At 34.5% G+C, this 13713-nt stretch overlaps 1 protein-coding gene across 6 annotated transcripts in view; it reads right to left on the reverse strand.

Moving 5' to 3' along the window:
- Strbp (spermatid perinuclear RNA binding protein) overlaps positions 1-13713 on the reverse strand; it is a 160829-nt gene that overhangs the window by 44380 nt on the left and 102736 nt on the right. For all 6 annotated transcript variants that reach the window (XM_026386303.2, XM_026386301.2, XM_026386304.2 and 3 more), the window contains 5 exons: positions 8742-8834; positions 7811-8010; positions 6333-6491; positions 2893-3027; positions 2550-2690 (listed from right to left, as the gene is read on the reverse strand). In XM_026386303.2, the coding sequence (XP_026242088.1) occupies positions 2550-2690; positions 2893-3027; positions 6333-6491; positions 7811-8010; positions 8742-8834 (728 nt within the window). The remainder of the gene's footprint in view (positions 1-2549; positions 2691-2892; positions 3028-6332; positions 6492-7810; positions 8011-8741; positions 8835-13713) is intronic.

Raw genomic sequence — 13713 nt, forward strand, 5'->3', positions numbered from 1 at the left:
TTTAGAAAAATCAAAAAGAATTTAAATTTAAATATTATAGTTATTTTTAGTGCAAAAATGCAATAAAACTCAAGCTTGAAACCACTAAGATTCCTTAAAGAAATAAGGTACATAGAAAGTGGTGCACAGCTTCAAAGCACACTGTCTGATAAAGTCAACAAGAGCCTTCAAAGAAGACAGAATCAGAGGATACACACGTTCATCTCACATGGAAAAATCATCATCCCTTTGTTCTCCTAAGATAGCTGCTACCTCTGATATGACTAGCCAGAAGATACTTCCAAGGTCAAATATATCATGCACGGGGATTGTCGTTTTCCTCTTTGCTTGAAATAAACCAACCCACACATCCAAAATAGACTGCTTCTTGACTGTCAAACACATTGAACACATGAGTTTTACAGTTTCTAGTACGAAAAATTTCTAAAACTGAATGAACTTCATATAGACTTTTTAAAAAAGAAAAAATAATACAGCTTAGTTGAAAATAATTAGGAACCAACAATCTGACAGCAGCAAGTGTTTCCACCCAGGTTGAACTCCTGATATGAGCAACAAGCTTCACTATCTAATAAATACTTGACCCTACACTAGGCTTTTTAAATTTTTTTTAATATCTTTATTTTTTATTTTTTTTTTATTTTTATGTGGTTCTGAGGATCGAACTCAGTGTTGTGAGACAAGTGCTCTAACACTGAGCCCCAACCCCAACACTGCTTGGCTTTGTAAAGCACTAAAATTAACTGACCACATCCAAGATGTAACCTATGGGGAAAAACAAAACAAAGCAATGTAACAATGATTTTTGTGCTTAATCTAGAACATAATTTGTCCTATAGTTACTATAAGATTTTAGGAAAAGAAAATATTATTTTCTACATATGTGACACCATAATTTAACAGCTCTATTTTTATTATTATTTGGGGGTAGGATTGAACTCAAGGACACTCAACCACTGAGCTGCATCTCCAGCCCTACTTTGTATTTTATTTAGAGACAGGGTCTCACTGAGATGCTTCATGCCTCACCATTGCTGAGGCTGGCTTTGAACTTTTGATCCTTCTGCCTCAGCCTCCCAAGCCATTGGGATTACAGGTGTGTGTGCCAATATGCCCAGGTCTAGTTTTATTTAATCTTAGTAAAAGTTAATTTTCTCTTTATATTTTAAATCCTAGAGTTTAATCAATGTTTATTACAGCTGATATGAGAAGTTTAAGTAAATATAAAACAAAAATCTGGATGGATATCACATGCAATAGAAACACCCACAGCCTTTCAACAGAGACCACCCAGTTTGAAAGGGAACCTCTATCATCAATTAGCTGTATGACTGCATCCAAATTTCTTAGCTTCCTCTTCTGTAAATGAGATAAATTATACCCTCCTACAATGGACTTAGCAAATGGATAAAAGGGCCTGAATATAATTTTTTTTAGTTATAGTTGAACACAATATTTATTTATTTATTTATTTTGATGTGGTGTTGAGGATTGAACCCAAGGCCTCGCACGTGCTAGGCCAGCACTCTACTACTGAGCCACAATCCCAGCCTCATAAAAGGCCTAAATATAATTTTTAACATACAAGTTTAAATAGCTAAGTTCCTTCTATTAATCTAAGCATGTTTAATGTCTCTATCACATAGTACATTCAGATATTATTATTACATTAGCACTCTCCATAAATCAGAGAATGTGTCTTATATTGACTTACGTATCCCTTTTCCCCTCACAATCACACATAACGTACATGTCCAGAAACACACACACACAGGGGGACGTACTGGAGATTGAACATAGGGGTGCTTTTACCACTACGGCATCTCTAGCTCTTTTTATTTTTTTATTTAGAGACACTATCTCACTAAGTTGCTAAGGCTGGCCTTGAACTTGCAATATCCCTGTCTCAGATAAAGTCACTAAGATTACAAGCATGCACCATTATACCCCACTTAGAAAACATTTTTTAAATGAAGGGATGGAAGAATTTCATATGCAAAAAACATGTAAGGAGGGAGTTATCTTTTCCAAATACCCTGAGAAGATCCTGGGTCTTTAGTAGCACTGACATTCCTAGCCAGTAATTTATACAAGCAACAGAGTGTCATCTTTTTGTGCCGCCCACAGAAGGAAACCCCAAGTAAACAATGTCAAAATACACAGTAGAAAGAAAATGGAAGAGGAGATGAAAAGTTGCAAGAAAAGTGTGAATCCTAAGCAGTTTGTCAGCCTCCTGAGCTAGACCAATGCTCACACCTACCAAAAGTCCAAATCACCTCAACATTTCACCTCATCAAGAATGACCCCAATCCTTCAAATATTGCTATCTGCCTCTCTTACAGCTATACAATGTGCCTTAAAAAAAAAAAAAAAAAAACAGAACAGGGAACAACTGGTCTTGATATATATTATTCATGAGCTAGCCCCTCAAAAAAGTTGCCAAATAAATGATAAAGAAACAATTTCAGAAAAAGGTAAAGGAGCAAGTGTACAGGAAATTTCTTACAACATTTTTCAAACGTTTTGTAAAGATTTAGCCAAACTCATACCTGAGGAATGATCTTCTTTTTCTTATTATTTGCTGCATTGGGTCCAGAAAACAGCTTCTCCAGGGCAGCTAAGGCTGCACTTGCCTTGGCCACTTTCTTATTTGGACCTGCACCTCTGAATTTCTGTCCATCTACTTCTACCTGAAATCAAGAATTCCACTTTGCAATTATCCCATGCAATTCCTCTATGTAGCTTTTATTTAAACTCATACCATGGAAAACAACAGAAATCAGATAGTACCAAAAGAACAGATTGAGTCTAACAATTTTTTTAATATGTACGTTCAGGATATCCTAGGTCTGTCAGAAGAAAAATAAGACTGCACATTATCTAGAAACACACCTCCATTACAAAGCGCTTGTCATGGCTTCCACCAGTTTCTGAGATGAGTTCATACTTGAGACCTCTTCTTTTTTCATTGAGCTCCATTACAGGATTTTTGCCACTTGCTGTGAGGATAGGGCCCTGAGTTCTTACCTAAAAAAGAAAGAGAATCTGGAAGTTCAAATAAGATTTTAAACTATTAAATTCTTTTTTTAATTATTTATTTGTTCTTTTTAGTATATATGACAGAAGAATGTACTCTGACATATCAAACATACATGGAATATAACTTCCCATTTTTTGTGGATGTTCATGATGTGGAGTTATACTGGTTATATATAAATTTCTTATTAATATGATTATGATAAAAAGAAAATTCAAAAATTCAACTTTAAAACATTTAGGGTCTAGGATGAGTCACTTAAATATAGTTATGGCAAAATATCAAAGGTGTGGAAATCTACAAGCAATAAATGCTGCTGTCAGCCTGCCTTTGAAGCAAGTCTATCCCAACAGAAGAGTACTCAAACCCAATAAAATTTAGCCTTGTCACTCCACGACCATGACAATGCTAAGTGACTAAAAAGGAGAATAGAACAACTGGGATTTATATGACACCACATTTATATTTTCACCTTTTGGGTTAGGAAGAAATAATTGGGATGTGAAAGGAAAATATTACTATAAACCTTTCAATCGCTAAGCATATTGAAGAGCACCTATAGGAAAAACCAGTAGACTATAGACTATGAATTGTGAAATATTAAAATAACAATATTGGCATCATTCTCTGTCCTATAGGAGCTACAGTATACTGGAAAGGACAGAGCTAATCACTATAAAACAATGTATGTTAGAGAACAGATGCATGCTGTGGAAACACAGAAGGGATCACTTTCTAGAGCAATCAGGAAAGTTTTCTTGGAAGTAACACATGACCTTAAAGGGTTAAGTACCAGACTATCCTCAGGAAAAATCAAGGAGAAAGGGCATTCTGGATGGGAGAAACAGCAATGTAAAGGCCCAAGAGAGGCAAAGAATATTTGTTTGGAGAAAGATGGAAAGTTGGGCAACATGCGGCAGCAAAAGAGAAGAAGTTAGTGTACTAGGACCTGATTGGAAATACCCTGGAAGGGACCAAATCACATAGGACTTTGAATGCCAGAAAATGAGCCTTGACTTTATAATGGACAATCTGGAGGCCAGTGAAAGAGTTTAACCTGGCAACTGACACAAGGAGAGTTGTATTGTAGGGAAATCACTCCAGCAATGGTACAAAGAATTGGCTTGAAGAAGGATGTGATTATAAATTGGGGGGGGGGGGGGCGCGGGATTTCACTTAAGTATGTGAAGGTTTAAATGAAGAGAAAGATTGCACCAAAACAACAACAACAAAAAAAGAAAAAAGAAAAATGCTGGGAGTATTATTTTGAGAAAAGAAAGACCTGACAGACTGAGTACTCTTTGAGGTCAGAGATCGTGTCTGTAATTCCACTACAGAAATTTCTCAAGACATACTGAACAAACAAAATGAATGCCCAAAAATGAGATGATGCATATAAACCTAATGAATATCAAGAGTTTCTTAATAATATACTCTGTTGATTAAGTAGTTGCTGCTATAGAAGTGAAACAATGGACAATATTTCACTTCTATAGCAGCAACTACTTAGAAAATTGGGTCTTTTGCAATATACATCCATTCATGATCAGTTTTCATAATTTACATTTTGAAATTTTCATGGCCAATTTCCAGTCTCCATCTTTTAAAGATAATAATGAGTAATTTAAAAAACTAGACCTATATAAGCATTCTCTGCTTCCCAAACCTAAAATAACTTTTATAAAAATGAGTCCAGACAAAAAAAGTATTTGAATTTTAGGGCTAGAGGTGTAGCTCGGTGGCAGAGTAAATGCTTAGCATGTGTAAGGTCCTGCATTCACACACATGAAAAAAAAATTTGTTAATCAGTAGTAATCAGTTCCTAAAGGAAGAAATTAAAAAATAAGGATTTTTGTTCCCTGCCATTACCACATTACAGAGAAACAAAGTATAGATGGAGCAGCTACCAAAACATCCATACATTCATATGGCTGCTCTTAATGCAGCTCACCTAGCTCTCCCTTCCTAATTATCTTTGTACTTAATGGTCTGAATCACGTAATTTACAAGGCATTTCTTCTCTTTGATTTATATGACAGTGCCAGCAAAATAACACCTCACCCTGTGCTTTCCACAGCCAGGAGCCACTTTTGTTCTCATGGAGAGTCCAGTGTGACTTTCTCAGGCTTCAGCCCCATCAGTCCTCTCCACACTGGCCCACTTGGCACTTTCAAACATGTACTTTCAACTCTAGGTCTTTACATCTCCTCTTCCTTCAGTCCAGAATTCCTCTTTCCACCTTTCCCCACATGGCAAAATTTACCATCTATGACCTTGCTCATGTTGTACTACCTCTGATTTTACATAACTGTGTAAGTGTATGTGACAGTCACATAACCACTTCCTTGAGATTTCACCTTATATATTCATTTTGCAATTACAGTACTTTCACAATATTGTATTATCAGTTGTTATTAACATGTCTTTTTGCCTTTCTAGCCTGGGAACATCTTCAGCTTCTGGAAACAAGATCCTGCAGCACCGGCCCATACTAAAAGGGGTTTATGGACTAAAATAATTAGTATATTAAATGACAAAGTATGTTGGCACAGAGTTCTATTTAGGCCTTTTTGTTTGTTTGTTTTTGGGGGGGGTTTTGTTCTTACAAATGACAAAGTTAAAAAAAAAATTAAATGCAAGCTCTGTTACGCCAAAGCCAATTTCCTTGACAGAGAATCCAGTAAATGAGGGTTCCATGAATCCCTCAATGTGCTGTGTATGCTCAGTACTTAAATTTTGTCCCCATTCTATTATCTGTGGTGATAAGCTCATATGTCAGGACTTCCTCAGATTCTAAGGTACATTCTGAGTCGGGCTAGGCCCTCCTTCAGGGTTGTATCAACTAAATGACGACCCAAAATGCCCCACAAACACACACAGCTTAGCACACACCAAATAATCCCAAATTTCCTCCATTAGATCTGGCCTTCAGTTAGTACTGAGACTCTTGATATGTTACAATTATGAAATACCAGAAGCACCTTCCATGGCCAACAACAGGGAAATGCTAATTAAATTATGGTATATTCATTTGTTATGCTGACAAATATTTTTAGAAAAAAAAATCAAGACTTAAAACTGCATGAAAATATAACTATCTTCATTAAAATATTCATAAAATAGATCTGGGTTGAAATAAACCAAAATATTAATAATATCCACTACTAGGATACAAAGTTAATAATATCTGCCACTAGGATTTTTTTATTTATTCTTTTCCACATCTTTTAAATTTTCTACAATGCACCATATTACTTTTTTTTTTTTTTAAGGAAAAAAAAACACGTAACTATACCTCTAAGGTACTGGAGGTTTCAGTTGTAGAATTTCCAGTATTATTGCTTGAGTTTGAAGACACTGTTTCATTTTTGCTTTCATTGTCTGATTTTTCATCGGAACTCATACATTCAATATCTGCATCAAAGCCTGTTGGATATCCCATGGCCTGTAATACCTGTGCAAATTACATTAAGGTACAGTTTTATTTAGATACCAGAGATCACAGAGAATAGATGTAACATTGAGAAAAAAATTTCAAATTCATAACATTTTGATTCATAAAATACCTTTGAGGAAGAACAAGATTGTGCTAAATCTGTAAATCTTTGGTTAAATAAGGTACACTTATCAGGGTAAATTTCCTCAGAGTAATTAGGTTTAAATAAAAAATTATAGAAATGCAAACCTGAGGTTGTTCCTAGTTCATTTAATTTGAATGTGAGAGGTACAGAAAATAAAGAGCACAAGCAGGCTCAATCAATGAGATGAGAAATAAAGTAAAACAGTACATTGTCAAGTATACTGAACTAGAAAAGACCAAAGAGTCTAATCCTGTATTTCTCTTCTACTCCTTAATTTTCCAATCTGCAAACCAGGAAGACTGGATTGCTGGCCTCTAAATTCTATGACTCGGGCTAGGTGTGTAGCTCATTGGTAGATCACAAGCCTAGCATATGCAAGGCCTTCAGTTTTGAGCCCCAGAATCACAAAAAAACAAAGAATAAATTCTGTGACTCAATTCCATGAAGGGAAACTGGCCCAAAAAGGGAATCAAGATATTTTTTACCTTTCAACACCTTTGTGTGTTAATTACAAAATAGTATCTAAAGCTTTAGTTACTTTATGGTAGCTTGATGAAAAATCTGGAAATGGCAAATATCTGATGATAAAGAAATATTTGAACAAATAACAGAATATCCATATCATGTCAATCAAAACAGCCATTAAGGTGCTGGAGCTGGGGCTGAGGCTCAATGGTAGAGCGCTTGCCTGGCATGTGTGAGGCCCTGGGTTCGATTCTCAGCACAACATACAAAAAAATAAATAAATAAAGGTCCATCAATAACTAATAATTAAAAAAAAACAGCCATTAAAAACTACTTATGAAGATTTCATAAACAAGAAAACACTAAAGTTAATGGAAATATTAGAGGAAAAAATTATATACATAATTATATAAATACTGTGAGCCCAACTTGAAAAAACAAATAAGACAGGGAAGGGCTGGAAATAAACCTACACATAAAAATACCTCTGCCTCAAAAAATGCAACTGACATATTTTTATTTACTTTTTTATGTATTTTCCATACTTCATATAATCAATGTATACTATTTTACAGAAAATAATAATAATTTTATGATTCAGAGGTAACAAAAGTTTCTGTTATTGGTATGAAAATCTTAAAGATACCATTCATTTACTCCAGGAAAATAAGCATATTATTTGGAACATTAAATAACAAAACATTGTTAAGGAAAAGAAGTACAGTACCTTCACTGCTACGTGAAGTTTTGCTGTTTTCTTGGATGGTCCTGAGGCTTCATATGTTGTGCCATCCACATCTACAGACATTGTGAAGACTGGGGCATGGACAGGGCCAGACTGAGACAAGAGCTTATACTGAAGCCCAGGCCTGATCTGATTTAGCCTCATTAGTGCATTCATAAGGTCTATTGCTTTACTATCCAAAACTATTAAAGGAAAAAAATGAGAAATTAACTACAAAGACATTTTGTCTTAAGGTAAGCATTTGTAATTATTATAAGTTTAGTAATTATTTAGCATTAGTAGTTATTATAAGTTTACCATTTTTTTAAACTGAGAATTTCAAAACACAAATTTACATCACCTTGTAAATAGTTCTAAAATGAATTATTATGCTAACATCACTATAAAACTAACATGCATTAGTATATACATTAATTTCCACATGTGTTACTAATGTGTGTCTTAAGCAATAAAGCTTGGAAACTTGTGAAAGTTGTTTGATGATCAATTTCCCAGTGAAGAGCTTTCCATTTTGGGGGAATACTGGGGATTGAGCCCAGGGATTCTTGTATGATATGCAAGCACTCTAACACTAAGCTACATTCCCAGCCATGTCTCTAATATTTATTTCTGAAACAAGGTCTCAGTCATCCACCCAAGCTGGTCTTGAACTTACTATCCTCTGCCTCAGCCTCCCAAGTAGCTGAGACTAAAGGAGTACCCCACTTGAGATCTTATTCTTAAAACTAATCAAATCAATCAAATTCTTTTTTATTCCCAGTGTTGGGGATTGAAACCAGCAACTTGATCTTGCTAAGGAAGCACTATCACTGAGTTGGCACCCCTAGCCAAAATCCTTCCACTTTTTATTTTCCCTTTCTGAGGCTGTAAACTCTCTCTAATACACATCAATAAGGATAAAGAGTTTACACACTTTTCCTTAGGTTTCGTTTCATCTTCTTATTAGGATCTTTATCATCTCCTAATCCATCTTCAAATGGCCTCTTTAGAGCTGAAGACCCAGCACCTAAAAAATATCATGAGAGTTTCACTATCAGTTGAAACAATGATCTTATTTATTCTAATATATTCAGGTAGGAAAACATCAGAAATTACAAAGATCACACATATTTTTCACTGACCAATTAATCTATCATATTTATAATCTAGAAGAACAAAATGTTTAAAAGCCAGTCTTCTAAACACAATTTAATATTATCACTTTTTACAAATATTTATTTTCCAAATTTATTCATTATACACATATAAATACCTATGCATATGATATATGCTCTGATCTCCACACAGTGGTGCTAAGAACTGAGTATGTGGCAAGTAATCAGGTCATTAGGGCAGAACCCTCATGAAAGGGACTAGTACACTTAATAAAAGAGGCCTGAGTTTGTCCCTTCCACAATATGAGAATACATAGCAGGTGCCATCTGTTAGGAATAGGCCCTCACCAGACACCAAATCTGCATGAATCTTGATCCTGGAATTCCAGCCTTCAGAAATGTGAAAAATAAACTTGTCACTTATAAATTACCCAGTCTAAGGTAGTTTCTTATAGCATCCCAAAGAAACTAATATAGCATATATTTACATCTATCACATGCATGAACAGCAAAAGTGTGGAAAGTTATACACCAAAATGTTAAAAGTAGTTACCTCTGATAGAATTATTTTTATGTGTGTCTTCTCAAATATTTCTAAATCTTAATATTTGCTTCTTATATAAATATTAAATATCAATAATAAATCTTATGCCTCCAGAAATCTGATTATCAAACTATAAAATATCTTCTGCCTCTTCAAATCCTATTTAAGATTTTATTTACAATACCCCTTCCTCCATAAAGTCTTTCATATTGACTTTTCTAACAAAGTGTCAATGGGATCCAAAATAAGCCTGTATTGTTGTCTATACCATCTATATATTCTTGTGTGTCTTTAGTGCTCTTTGAAAGTTGAAGATATTTTCTCCTTATCTTCTACTTTATAAAGTATCTTAATCCAAGACTTAAGAGACAACTTAATAGGTATGGAATAAGAAGTAATAAAATTAATCAATATCTTGGAAAAAGCTGTCAAGCAAAAACTTGATAATTTTTTTTAATAATAGAGAAAACCTCTCATCAATCTGTCCCAGTATGAAAAAGACTTTTCTGTGCATTAAACTTAATAGGTGGTTGTTAACTTTTTCCTAAGGAAAGCCGTGCTCGAGATATTCATGCCACAAAATTTCTAGATACTTCTAGTGAAAATCTGTACTAATATTGAGATTAATTATCTATTCTCTGATTATCAAGACTTATTGTCCCTTGGGGTAAACACTGACTTTGGCATTTGACTGAGTCACTATTTACCTCTCAGGTCAATCAATCTTCAACAGAAGGTAATATTTGCTTAATACTGTATTTTATTTGCATTACATAAAACCATGAGTGTGCCAGTCTGCCAGAATGCAGCCTTTAAGAAATAGAAGTAAAAAAGGAATTGTGTCTATTCAATCACTCTCTTGCTCATTAAATTACAATAAAAGTAGCTCCCTGACTGGAAATCATAAGCTTGTTAAATGCACAGAGTTATTCTCTAACTCTTCCAGCTACATAAATAAAGCTCAAGCTAATTAAGCTTCATTCTATCATCCCACCCACTGAAAAAGGGCTGAAAAATCTCAGGTTAATGATAACAGTAATTGGAAAAGGGGGGAGCTTGCTTTACAAAAAGCTAGTTTTAAAACCTTTTTATTATCTAATAATAAGAAGTGATCATTTCCGAGACAAGAACATTTAAAAATAACAGTTGAGTGCTTACATCTACCTGCCTGGCACTACTATTAGTACTTTACACATATTGACTTAGTTAATTTTCACAAGCACCTTATGAAACTGGAACTTTTATCAATCCCATTTTAAATTCATTCATGTATTCATTCAATAACAAATTTTAATTATTTACTATGCACAGGACAATTTTAGATGCTGAACACTTAACAGAAGACAATCTTCCTCTTCCCAAAGAGCTTAGGCAGGGCAGTAGAGACTAATCACAACATGACATATAGTAGTGAATATAATGAAGAACACTAAGAGGGGCTTCATGGTGAAGAGGTGTTGCTATTTTATGTATGGTACTCATTAGAAGGGTCAGAATGGCATCACTGATCAGGTGATCTTTTGAGCCATTTGGCAGGAAGCATCCAAGCAGAGAAAAGAGCATGTAGGTCCCAAGGCAGAAACACACTAAGGAACATGATAAAGGCTTGGGTGATGGGAGTGGCACAAACAAGGAATAGGTAGTAGCAGGAGATGAGGAGAGCTGGATTACATTAGGTTCTCAACCCTATGCTATTAACTGACAAAATGTCAAGGTTCCACTTCCAAGATATGAGAGTAAGTAAATTAGAAAAGAGTTCCTGATGAGATCCTTTAGAAAGGATGAGATGTTTACAAAGCTAAACAAAACTTAGAATAAATATCTGTTCTCAGACAATGAAGAATTAGTCTTGAGAGGTAAAGGAAACCCTGCACTGGGGGCCACATTTCCCCTATGGCTATTTTCCAAATCCAAAATAGTGTACAAAGAACTGAACAGACTTCTTCCAACAGGTTCCCAGGTCTCAGGGTTCCAAAACTGAAGTTCAAGGACCACCAAGAAGAGAAGGCATGGTGGATCCCCATAATCTAAGTTGGGCTTCTAAAATGTTATAAACTAAATGTAAGATGATCTGGAAATAGTCTATACTTCACAAAGACTGAAGCCCAACTTCCATCACCTTAATCCCAGAGTGCAATAAAATTATCCAGGACTGCCAAATCCATTTGCCATCTCACATTAAAATTAAATAAAATCAGGCTTTAAAGTCTCTATAATTTTCATCTTAACCTTCAACATTTATTATAACCAGGCACATGAGAAGATTTTGTGTTCAAAAATCCAAGAGAAAGCAGAAAACATAAACAGACCCAAGAAGGACCCAGGTGATGGACCTTTCAACAGCAAACTTTATTACAAAGAACTTCTGGAAGAAAATATGAAAGTTAATACTTTATAGCCAAAATTCTAGAAATGAAAACTACAACATAAGCTTAAAAACTGACACACCAGCAAGAGGGTTGTGGTGGGGATCTTTCAAACATATGCTCAGATAATGGCAGAATAAGTAAAAACTCAAAAACAAAAAGTTAAATAGAAAATGCTCATTCGTCTGGAAATGAAGCAATGACATTTAAATGAACAATGTGTCTAAGAATTAACAATAAGGGAAAATAATAAATGGTTTTAACTAAATAATAATAAAAGTATCAAAAGAACATGATGCACTTAAAATCTGTGCTTAAAAGGAAGCTTACCCACTTAAAAGTATATGCAATTAAATAAGAGACTGAAAACATAAATAATAGAACAGAAAAATAAGAGACTGAAAACCATAAATAATGGTAACAGAAAACAGAAGGCAGAAAAATTAAAGTAAGCACAGAAATCAGTGAAACAGAATATGAACATACAACTAACATAAACAACAAAACCAAAAGTTGATTTTTAAAAATCATAAATCCCTATTGAGAGTGATCAGGAAAAAAAGAAGATATGAAATACATGAAAGCAATGCAAATTTTAAAAGGATTGACTTACGAACTACTTTATTTCAAAATATTTTTAAATTTAGGTGAAACAGACAAATTCCCAGAAAAACAAAACTTACCACAAATGTTTAAAGAACATGACACTCCTATGCCTATTAGATCCATGATTTAAAACTTCCCACAAAGAAAACCACATGCCCAAAGGCTTCTAAATATTTAAGAGGAAAAAGTAATATCAATTCAAAAGAACAGAAAAAGAAGTTAATAATAACTGGAAGTTATTGTAATAAACAAGGTAAGAGATGATGGTAGCTGAGGCAAAAATATTAGCAAAGAAGAAATTAAAGAAAGATGAATACTGGACAGACTTTGAAATAAACAGACAGGGTTTGCTGGTGGTTTGAAGATGAGTAAATGAAAATGAATTCAAAGGTAGATTGAAAGATGTGGGTCTGAATACACAAGGTGGAGAATTTCCACAACTGGGACAGGGATACTATGGCAAGAGAAGAACAGTGACAGAGTGAGGCTGGAGTATGGATTTTAGAAATCTTAGGTTTGAGATGTGTTAGGCAGCTATGTGGGAATACTGAGGCACTGAGTTGAAGGACTGGAAGTCTGGGATGTAAGTAAATTTGGGAAAATCTACAGTGTACAAAAGAAATTTCATGAAGAGCGACTAAAGGAGTCAGTGCAAATAAGGTCGAAGAACTGATTCCTGGGACACCTTAAAATTTGCAAGTTAGATGAGGAAGAACAAGCGAAGATAACTGAGGGGATGCCAACAGGGCTAGAAGAATGAAGAGAAAGTGATTACCTGGAAGTCAAATGAAAATTACTATTTTATTTCAGGAAAAACTGTCTGGCAGTATCAAAATGGTGCTAAGGATACAGGGCAACAGAAGCTTTGATACACTTCTGGTGGGAGAGTAAGCTGGTATGTGTAACAATTCACTAAGTCACTTACTGGACTACAGTAATTCTAAGACACATACCTCAGAAGACATGTCTAAGAATACTCATAGCAATACTGTGAGTGTATTGCTAACGATCCTAAACATCTTGCAAAAGTAGAATGAATAAACTTTAATATACTTAAATATGTACTGCTGAGCTATTAAAATGAATAAAATAATGCAGCACCATGGAGTAATAGCAAATAATGCTGGAGAGAAAGAAGCCAGTCACAAAAGAGTAAATAAACTCAGTATAGTTAATTTCTAGAAAGTGCCAGGCAAAATCAAATTATTTAGGAAAGCATATGTAAGTAGGAAAGTGATAAAACAATCTAGGAAATGACTGGCAAATTGTTGGGAA

This window comes from Urocitellus parryii, chromosome 4 (genome assembly GCF_045843805.1).
Source record: "Urocitellus parryii isolate mUroPar1 chromosome 4, mUroPar1.hap1, whole genome shotgun sequence".
Lineage (NCBI taxonomy): Eukaryota > Metazoa > Chordata > Mammalia > Rodentia > Sciuridae > Urocitellus > Urocitellus parryii.